Source organism: Gloeophyllum trabeum (genome assembly GCF_000344685.1).
Source record: "Gloeophyllum trabeum ATCC 11539 unplaced genomic scaffold GLOTRscaffold_00014, whole genome shotgun sequence".
NCBI classification, from domain to species: domain Eukaryota; kingdom Fungi; phylum Basidiomycota; class Agaricomycetes; order Gloeophyllales; family Gloeophyllaceae; genus Gloeophyllum; species Gloeophyllum trabeum.
Window position 1 is genome coordinate 625,185 of NW_006920423.1, and position 9,214 is coordinate 634,398.

At 53.3% G+C, this 9,214-nt stretch overlaps 3 protein-coding genes across 3 annotated transcripts in view; all 3 read right to left on the minus strand.

Moving 5' to 3' along the window:
* Positions 1-3,903, minus strand: part of GLOTRDRAFT_117819 (argonaute-like protein) — a gene marked incomplete at both ends in the record, with an annotated part of 4,909 nt that extends 1,006 nt beyond the window's left edge. The window contains 8 exons of the mRNA XM_007871569.1: positions 602-928; positions 979-1,218; positions 1,288-1,395; positions 1,449-2,482; positions 2,536-3,014; positions 3,067-3,546; positions 3,599-3,715; positions 3,737-3,903. Of these exons, the coding sequence (XP_007869760.1) occupies positions 602-928; positions 979-1,218; positions 1,288-1,395; positions 1,449-2,482; positions 2,536-3,014; positions 3,067-3,546; positions 3,599-3,715; positions 3,737-3,903 (2,952 nt within the window). The remainder of the gene's footprint in view (positions 1-601; positions 929-978; positions 1,219-1,287; positions 1,396-1,448; positions 2,483-2,535; positions 3,015-3,066; positions 3,547-3,598; positions 3,716-3,736) is intronic.
* Positions 3,904-4,647: 744 nt separating this feature from the next.
* GLOTRDRAFT_107956 (uncharacterized protein) lies at positions 4,648-5,213 on the minus strand (the record flags this gene model as incomplete). The annotated part of the gene is made up of 3 exons (XM_007871570.1): positions 4,648-4,791; positions 4,849-5,022; positions 5,082-5,213. The coding sequence occupies 3 exons, from the start codon at positions 5,211-5,213 to the stop codon at positions 4,648-4,650; spliced, it is 450 nt and encodes a 149-aa protein (XP_007869761.1).
* A 1,025-nt stretch (positions 5,214-6,238) lies between these two features.
* On the minus strand, positions 6,239-7,970 carry GLOTRDRAFT_65475 (6-phosphogluconate dehydrogenase C-terminal domain-like protein). Its single transcript, XM_007871571.1, has 7 exons — positions 7,798-7,970; positions 7,674-7,748; positions 7,561-7,623; positions 7,201-7,502; positions 6,788-7,133; positions 6,520-6,725; positions 6,239-6,471 (listed from the first exon to the last, which is right to left on the minus strand). Exons 1-7 carry the CDS (start codon positions 7,859-7,861, stop codon positions 6,400-6,402), a joined length of 1,128 nt encoding a protein of 375 aa, XP_007869762.1. The 5' UTR covers positions 7,862-7,970; the 3' UTR covers positions 6,239-6,399.
* Positions 7,971-9,214: the final 1,244 nt, after the last annotated feature.

A 9,214-nucleotide genomic window follows, 5' to 3' on the forward strand; every position in this document is an offset into this window, starting at 1 on the left:
TTGAGACCTGGTACGTACGAAGTTGCTTGCTATGCGATCTGGACGCACACCATGAATCGTCTCGGACGGTTCTCAAATACAATGGAACAGCAAGCCGAATAAGCGAGCCGCATACAGGCGTGCTTTGGTGATCTCGACTATACGATGCTGAGGCAGATATGTCGGAGCAGTCGTTTGACCGGCAAAATCAAGGATGCATCGGGCATGAATAGTCCGCTGGCGAAGGCTTGCACATATCTCCTACCGGATGGCACCACTGCTGCAGTATCAGATGATGAGACGGACTTGTACTTGAAGTTGCTCAAGCAGACCCAGTAATGGGTGACTTGCTTGTAACAGTCACATTACTCTCGGAGTCTCGGGTGGGAGCCTAAGGTCCGAATATGGACGGAAAGTCACCTATCGGGTCATATGGCATGCTTCGCTTTGTAAAACTGAGCGTCCGAGGGTTTTTCATATTATAAATGCAGACTGCGTGACCCATTGTCACGACCATGACGCAATCGTGACAGATTTACTTCCTGACCCACTGATGGTCGCCGTGAAAGGACATAGTGTCCTTTTTCCTGCCGTCCGGAAAAAGGACACCTGCTTTGCCCGCCGTGCCACGGACGCCTCCGTGCCACAGCGTCTGCGCTTCCCTCATCACCGCTGCATCCTCCTCCAGCCTGTCATGATTTCCTCCAGCACTGGTCGTACCTCCGTCAGAAATACCTTGCAAGAGTTTATGTAGGTAGCACCGTCCGCGCTCGCAGGCTAGATCAGCATAGTAAGCCGGCGACACTAGCGACACAGCTTTCGTAGCGCGAGCAAACATGTAGGACACTTCATTCGTCAGTCCTTGCAGTTGATCAGCGCTGAATCCAATCTCGTCATATACGACGTAGTAGTGCGTAGGGCGCGTTGTCCCTTGCAGACCTCCGTGCGCCTAAATCATATTGTCAGTGGCACTTACAGGAGGGAAGCCCTATCACTGACCTGCAGGAAGAAATCGAAGTCGTACACAGCCGTGACGCCTTGGTCGACGACGGTACCTGGTACAGGGTTGCCTTTATCGTCGGCGTTCTCTGCCTCAGTCGGGTAGAATCGCGTATGGTGTCGCTTCCCGCATATTACGATTGTGAGTTTCGGCTTGTATGGATTTTGGGGAGTGCTGAGTTTCTTGAACGCTTCTTTGATTTTCGGCAATTCATCGTTGACCACGATGGCAAACTGCCCCTGTAGACCGTCCGAAGCATCAGTGATGGAGACAACCGATACGAAGGTGAGGTCAGGAGATCATCTAACCTCAGAGACGCCGTCTCTATATACAAGGACACGCGACGGAAGTCTGTTGTTCCGTTTCTTGAACGACTCCAGACGTTCCGTCATCATGGATTCCAGGTCAGTGATCATCTATGGGGACGAAGTCAACTGAGGCGACATGTTCGATTGGGTCAGATACGTACTTCCTTCCGAGATTCCTGTATGCGTAAGCTGCACGGGAACTGACCAAACATCGACTCTACGCTTGCTACGACGGCTGCGATGGAAGGTGTGCCTAACACAGACCCAAAGCCAGGATGCGTTACATCCATACCGACGAGCATCGTTGGTTCCTGCTTTAAGAACCTCATCCCGGTTTCCGAATTAACAGTATGATTTACCCCGCCCAACTTCATGTTGACCTTGAGAGCCACATTTGCGTAGTATTGCAGCTGAGCCTTCCTGAACTTAGAAGACTGGACACAGACGGTTGCTACGTCAAGGTAGACATCGCAGAGATGCTTCAATCCAGAGTAGATGTGTTTGTCGCCGTTGGATAGAACAATAAGCACAATGGTAGGTTTAACCTTCAGACTCCTAAGAACAGTCTGTATAGTCTTAATTGCTTGAGGTCGAAGTGGCGTATCGCTATTCTTCGGAGGAAGCTGAGCCGCCGCGTACACAGGTGGCTGATTCTCGACCACCATGCCGCTTTTGCGACACATATCAGCGAATCCGTCCACAACGCTACGAAGGTCGGGATCGTTCACATCACGGAACTCGTCGCGATGATTTCCGTCTTTAATCAAGAGGACGGCCCACTTCTCCAGCTTTGCGCCTCGAGCGAACTTGACATTTCTTAAGTTCCAACTGGCTCGCTGGTCGACCGAGGGTCTCCCTTGTCCATATTCGATATATGGCGGAGGCAATATCCTACCGGGGACGACTGCCATTTCGTTGCCTATGCTCACTCCAAATGTGCTCAGGGGAGCTGGTGTCTGGGCAAATCCAAGCTCATTAAGGCCACGACCGACAATCGACTGTGCATTGATGTTCGGGGGCTTGCATGCGGCAAGTATCATATTCGCCGTATGTTCATCGGTGAGCTTTCCCCTGAATGGTTGGTTCGGGAGGATCGTGCAGAGTTCGGCGGGCAAGTAGTTCTTACGTTTGGATTGTGGACCACCCACGTCCACCAACGGAAGGTCATTCGCATGCCGTAGTGTTATTGCGTATTCTGTTGGATCACTAAGCACGAAAGAATACATAATAAGGTGCAAATAACCTTACTTCTCTGGTAATAGACTTCGCAAGTAACATTCCCGCCGAGCTCCGGGCAGTCAAAAGTGTATTGCCTAGCCGTGAACCTCGCCACGCCTCGAACGCTCTTTGTATAGCCTAAGTGAGTGGTCTTGATTCGCACACCCTTGACAAAGGCTGTCACGCGGGCCCCCCAAGACGCGTTCTGGTATTCAATCATCTTGTCTGCGAGATTACCCGCCGTATAGAAAGCAGTATGACAGACGTTCACGTTCACCATTAGCTGCTTGAACGCAGGTCGCACGGACGAGTAGAAGCCTTTCCAAGCCTCTAATCCGCCGCCAAGTGGAAGAGGTGGCTCTGTAGCGGACGGATGAAAATATCTATTCCGTCCTACCATCACTCCGCCACCTACGGATCGATTCGGATAGGCGGCAAGAATGAGGTTGAGGGCTGAGATGACGGGCATTGGATCGTAGTTTCGGAATTGCCGTTCGCCATTGATATAACTTCAGTCACGCGGCATTAGCTTTGCCTGCCACACAACATATACACGCGTACCTAACCAAGTTGCTGGTATCGATTTGTTGCACATAGTTGAAAGTAAGAGTGTATTCCTTTCCTGGGCCCCGGGCGGCGTCCTCGTCCTCTTCGGTGTAGTTAACCTGGATAACCAAAGGCTGAGGTAATTGTCTCGCCGAAATCAACTTCGAACTGTGGTCGTGAGCGACAGTGCCAGTCATCCCGGCTGCTTGCCATTGCGCCGTCTGCTCCGCCAGTTGCCAGATCCGGCGTTTCAGACGGCGAGCAATGGAATTCCCCCCAGGACGGAGGTCCACATCATACTCCTGCAGAGGGATCTTGGGCAGCCTAACGGGAAAGAAGTTTGCGCGCAGGGTGATCTGCCTGCCAACCGTACCGAGGCCCGGTCGCACAGGAAGATCCCCTGGGCCAAGAGCGATACTTCGAAGAGAATTAATATGCGTCTGTTGCACGTTGCCTTGCAGTCGCGCGTCAATCGGCGCCGGGCCACCAAAGATACTGGAAGACGAACATGAGTAAGACTATAAGATGACAGAACAAGGATATCTACCCGCCGCGTTCGGAAGGCCCTCCTCTTCCTCGGAATCCTCCTCTGCCACCGCGGTCTCCTCTGAATCCTCGATCCCCTCCTCTGCCACCGCGGTCGCCGTATCCTCTTTCTCCTCCTCTGCCACCACGATCACCATACCCCCTGCCTCCGCCTCGGTCGTAAGAGCCAGTGCTCGGAGGGCCACCGCGGTATCCTCCTCGACCTCTCACTTCGGAAGTCTGGCTGCTTCTGTCGCTTGGAGCTCCGCCTCTACTCCCACCTCTGCCACCGGCCCGCCCTCGTCCACGGTCACCTCTAGAAGACATTGTCTATGGTGTGGCCTAGTGAGTGATACTCGGGGCGAGTCTTGGTGGAAGACTGTCAACAAACATAGGCACAGCAAGCGCCGCGTGCAGAAGGCGCGAGCCCGGCATTTATTATTCTGTCGGGTACAGAACGGCTGGCTATTTAGCGCTCTATTCTGAATACAAACGTTGTGGGAGTGCCACGGAGTTCGGAATGCAGTGTTGAGCGCCAATGACAACAAGCTTCATCAACCTTCATGACTGTCGTAGAAAGTCGAAGAGTGCCATCTCCGAATCCTAGAACAAGGCCAGGCAAGACCTCGCGAGAAAGGGGAGCAACTGACGAGGGTGTTGCTGAATGTGAGTCAACTCGTTCATACTGTAACTTAGGAGAAACTCAACTATGCAAAGTTAGTGCGGAGCGCGAATAAATCCAATCGGGCATCTAATTATAAAAACTCGTCTATTTTCAGAAAGGGCCTTCTTACCGGCCGCGGGTGAGTTCGTGGCGCGACGGGCTAAAGATCGAGAAGTGGACGTTCAAAGCGCGATGACGGCTGTAAATCAAGCCCGTCACTTTCGATTACCGTCTGTCACCCCTTCATATTTTCAAACCATTAAATTAAAACAGATTGGAATTGCACGCATGTGCAACACTAAGATTGTCCGTATAGGGAGCGAATGCTTGCGATTAATGGCAACAACAAAAATCGAGTCCTGGGTTTCCAAGCCTTATCCACTAGGTAACTTCTCCATAAAGTTCCATTAGTTGGTAGCACCCGTGATGATGACGGGAGCCTCGACGCCACCGACGGAATAGTAGGGGCTGCCGTCAGTACCGTTGGATGCGAAGGTCACGTCCATGATGACTACGTAGCTGGCGTCCCCGAAGTAGTACGCGTGAGGGATCTGTCAAAGCCGTCCGACTCGGTTACTCAGTAGTGGAAGGCGCGGGGAAGCTCTTACCTGAACGGAGAACGAGTCCGACGTAGCACCCGCAGCAGGCTCACGGCGAGCGAGCAGGATAGGAGGCTCGTGGCCGTTGTTTCCCTGGGGCACTTCGATGTAGTAATCGGTGTACTTGGGGATGTGTCCGTAGTGCTGGACTGCACAGGTGAAGTCCGCGCTGATCTGGACGTTCTGTCGGCGAGAACAGGACCATCAGCAAGATACAGTACGGCAGTGGTCTTTGCACTAACATCACCCGCTGCGAAGGTCGTAGGAGAGACGGCGACACCACCGAATCTGTCAGCCTCAGAGCACTGCAGCGTAGGGGTGGCGCTCGCGATGGCGAGGAGAGATGAAACAATAGCAGCGGTGAAGAACTTCATGATGGAATCGTAGATTAGCGGAGGAGAAATAGACTGGAATGAGGGCTGGAGAGAGAGAATATGAGTGGCGGGATGCAGTCTAACTCTAGTTGTCTGCCATTTTCAGCCGTTTGCAGTTCGATGGGCCCATTTCTTGAAAATTATTTACAGTCGGACCATGTCGGAGAGGGGAATTCAAGTCCCCAAGGCCCCAACATCAGACCATTTGGACTCCTTTTAATTCCTGGGACGTCCCTGGCACCATGTCCGACAAACTCCGACTATATGTGACTTTCTGAAGTGATGGCCTAACGATCTGCAAACGGCTGTTATATAGTTCTGCGGAGGCCGTACCCAACTTCAGACGGACTGTGGTCACCGTGTGCACTCTCAGCAACCAGTGCTGCAAGCCTTTGCCGAGCCTCGAGGTTTAAAGTTGGTGAGTCAAGCCGCACGCACCTACGTTGAGTCCGACATTCTTTCTTGATGATCGCAGATCAGGCAATAACGGCCACCAGGGCTAGGTTAAATGCAAGCTCGCAAGCTGACCCCGACCCCTATTCGGATATGCAGCCAGGGCGTCATCTGCTCACGCAAGTAGACCTGCCTTGATCGATATTAAATATTTTTCGCCCTTCGGTGTTGCCTACCGTCAAGGGGATCACTGGCCCGGCGTGCGAAGTCGACTGTAACTTGCACAGCCGGTGCAATGATTGGCGAAGGAGCATCTGCAAGGCAATCTTAGAAGCTACCCTTCCATAATCGGATGCACGTGTCAGAGCGTCCTCTCCCCGGCCCAAAAGAGAGGAAATTCGGTCTGCCTACGGAGACCAAACGAACACGGAGGCCTTGTCAGTCCAGAACTCGTCGACTAGAGCTTACCGGCATGTAGCACGCCCGGGCCCTATCGATTATCTGTCACACGAACAGCACTGTGTAACACGTACCCATCGACCGCGAAGAGAGATTTCTCCGCAGAACCATCCTCAGAGGAGGGAGTCGCGGCTCCCACCCCAAAACAAGCTTCAAGTCCGAGCGGAAGCCTGTGCCAATTCAGAGTATGGCTCATTTCCCTCCGCGGGTAACGTACAAGCAAATCGATTACCAAGTCCTGCATGTGGTCTGGGGAAGGGAGGGGGTTCACAACCACACGCAACCTAATCCACCCTTTACACAGGGTATTGATTACTACCTCTGCAGCACGGCATCAGCGTTCTCTCCGAACGCGCAAAATTTGGTTCTGCACAATGAGCAGTAGCGCGTACAGCGTCTCAATCCGCTAGATCCAACGTGAGCCGCCGTAAATATCCTCACGATGGTCACTTACCGGAACATCGACGCCTTTCTCCTGTGCCATCCTCACGACCTCTCCAACGATCGCCTCGACCTCAAGCGGCTTGCCTTGTTCGATATCAAGGAGCATACTCGCCTTGTGCTTGTTGTCCGGCATCATATGCAGCCTCTTTGTGTTCGCGATCGTGCTCTCCACCAAAGACGCGGGCAGCGCCTCCTCGTCCCAGCCCATGGCGCGCCCTTCAAGGTCAAAACCTCGATGTTCAGCCTACTCCCGGCTACACCTAGGTATGCTCACGCACCCACAGCCAGCGCCTCCTTCAGCACTGCGTATAGATTCGGGACTACGTGCTTCTCAACCAAGTCCGCCGTGACGTCCGCGACGTATGGTGCGGGAATTGTCCCCTCTACGTTCTGCCTGCGGAAAATCGCGGTGACGGGTGATCGCGTTAGGGTAGTGTAGGAGCAGAAGAGGAGGTTCCAGAAGTTCTTGTGGAACTTGACACGCTGAATCTCTGGTACGGCTGACACAACTCCCCCTCCAGCGCTGATGAGGCTGCCGAAGTCGTCCAGAAGGGACTGTTCAGCGAGCGTGTTGGCCGTCGTGGTGGTGTCACCGGGCCGATAGACGCCTACAGCCAGTCTATCCTAATTGATGTGCCAGCATGGTCAAAATTATGAAGCCAGGCACGAAAGAGCAAGGGAAAGTGCGTACGAAGTCGTTGTGCTGGACGACGTTCTCTGCAATGAGATTCGTGCCTATCCATACCGCTGAGCTAAGAATCCGCGGCTTTTCAGTGTCTTTGGTCACGGTCTTAAGGGCCGAGTACAAGTCTTTCTCGACGTTCAACCCGTTTTGCAAAAGCACGTAAGTGGGCTGGGGATAGGTCTCGGTGTAAGGCGGGAGCAGGAGCGGTTTCAAGATTTCGGGCGTGGGAGAGACTTCTGGGACATACTTTGAGCAGACGACTACGTAGGAGTATTGCCTGTCGAGCGCGTCCGAGATGGATTTGCATACTGAAATATTGGCACAAGTGAATTCTGCATACAGAAAAGAAATTGGAGGAATGCGCACGTCTGTCCGGCCTCCAACTGGGGATGTCGCCGTACTTTCCGCTCTTGATGTGCATACCCTCTCCTACAAGCAAACTGTGAGACGGAAGTCAATTCGCTAAAAACATGGCTCACGTTCAATAGTGCTGTAGTTACTTCTCGCCACCACTGTAACACGAGCCTTTCCGCTCCTCTTCAATATCAAAGAGTCTGCACGAGGATATAGCTGAGATGAAAGACATACTTGCTTCGCACTTACATATCGCACCGACAGCACCAAATCCGACAAGCAGAACATCTTTGAGTTCTGCAGTGGTTTCCATGCTCACGAAACGTTTGGGATGAAAAGTCGAAAAACGTGGAGAAGCACGTTTAAAGAGGCCGAAAGGGGGTCGCGAGATGATGTTCACTGCGAGTATCGTTAGTACACCCTACTTGATCGTGCTCACAAAAGCAGATTCTAATTATAAGTTGATCCTTTTATGCATACCAATACAGAGTCTTGGACGAAGAGAGTTCAACATGTACATCTTCGAGCGGAATGCACCATACATACGTACCTGGATCACTTAGTGTATTTAGCTTCATCATACACGCCATCCAGCTAACCGTGCGTACCAGCTCAAACTACCAATGAAAAGTCCCCCCAACCTCCTTGCCTGGGTGTTCTATCCCTTGAAGATTGCGGACGCAGGCCGTCTGTTACAGCGTTCAAAGCCTGAGTACTGAGTGCGTTATCGCACTGGCGACCGGAAAAGCGGGCCGGCTCAAGGGATTGTCGTGGTTTCCCAATGCGGTACTGCATGAGTCGGAATTCTATGCCGCCGTGAGGAACGAGCAGAGGCATAGAATATAGACTTTGTATGAATGTGAGCGTTACGCAGGTCACAGTGACAGCTCCTGCTTTCGACGGCGACGACGCGCTCACTCAAGCGCGCTATATGGGCTCCACATAGGCTACCTTTTGCTTTTCTGGGCTCCAGCTTATGGATAATTCGCCTGGAGTACTGTTCACTGTGCTGGCTTACCCAAAAAATGCGTCACCTGCGCCCCTAATCTTGGGGAGTTCGGGTACCGACTTGAGCAATACAAGCGAGAGCAGAAGCAGCAGGCGAGCTGGAGTAGAGCGGTGGATGCGCCTTCAAAGATGCTGCTCCCCGAACCGCGTCGCTGGCGCTCCTAGTCTTTGGGAGTTTCGGGTTCGCCCAGTGGCAGCTCCGGGAAAACTGCAGCACCAAGGATGTCACCCGTTTGCACCAAGGTCAGTCCTTGTACCACCTCTGTTACTCATCTGTTCCCCATGGATAGAGGAGCATCGATGCACCTCTGCGTGCGCTCTCCTATGCTTGCAGCTATGCCCATCCCCATTTTGGGCACTGCACCTCACACCGCCCCGCACCTTGCACCTCACTGCACCTTGCACCATGCACCTCTCGCCTCACATCGCACTGCACATTGGCCACTGCACCGCACCCACAGCACCCACACCGCACTGCACTGCACTGCACCGCACCGCACCGCACCTTGCACCTCGCGCCGCACCTTGCACCACGCCCCTCGCCCCTCGCGCCACACCCCGCACCTTGCACCTGCACCCCGCACCTCACCTCGTGCCTTGCACCTCACCTTGCGCCACAACTCAGGGTGCACCTTGCGCGGCGCCTCGCCTCACACCC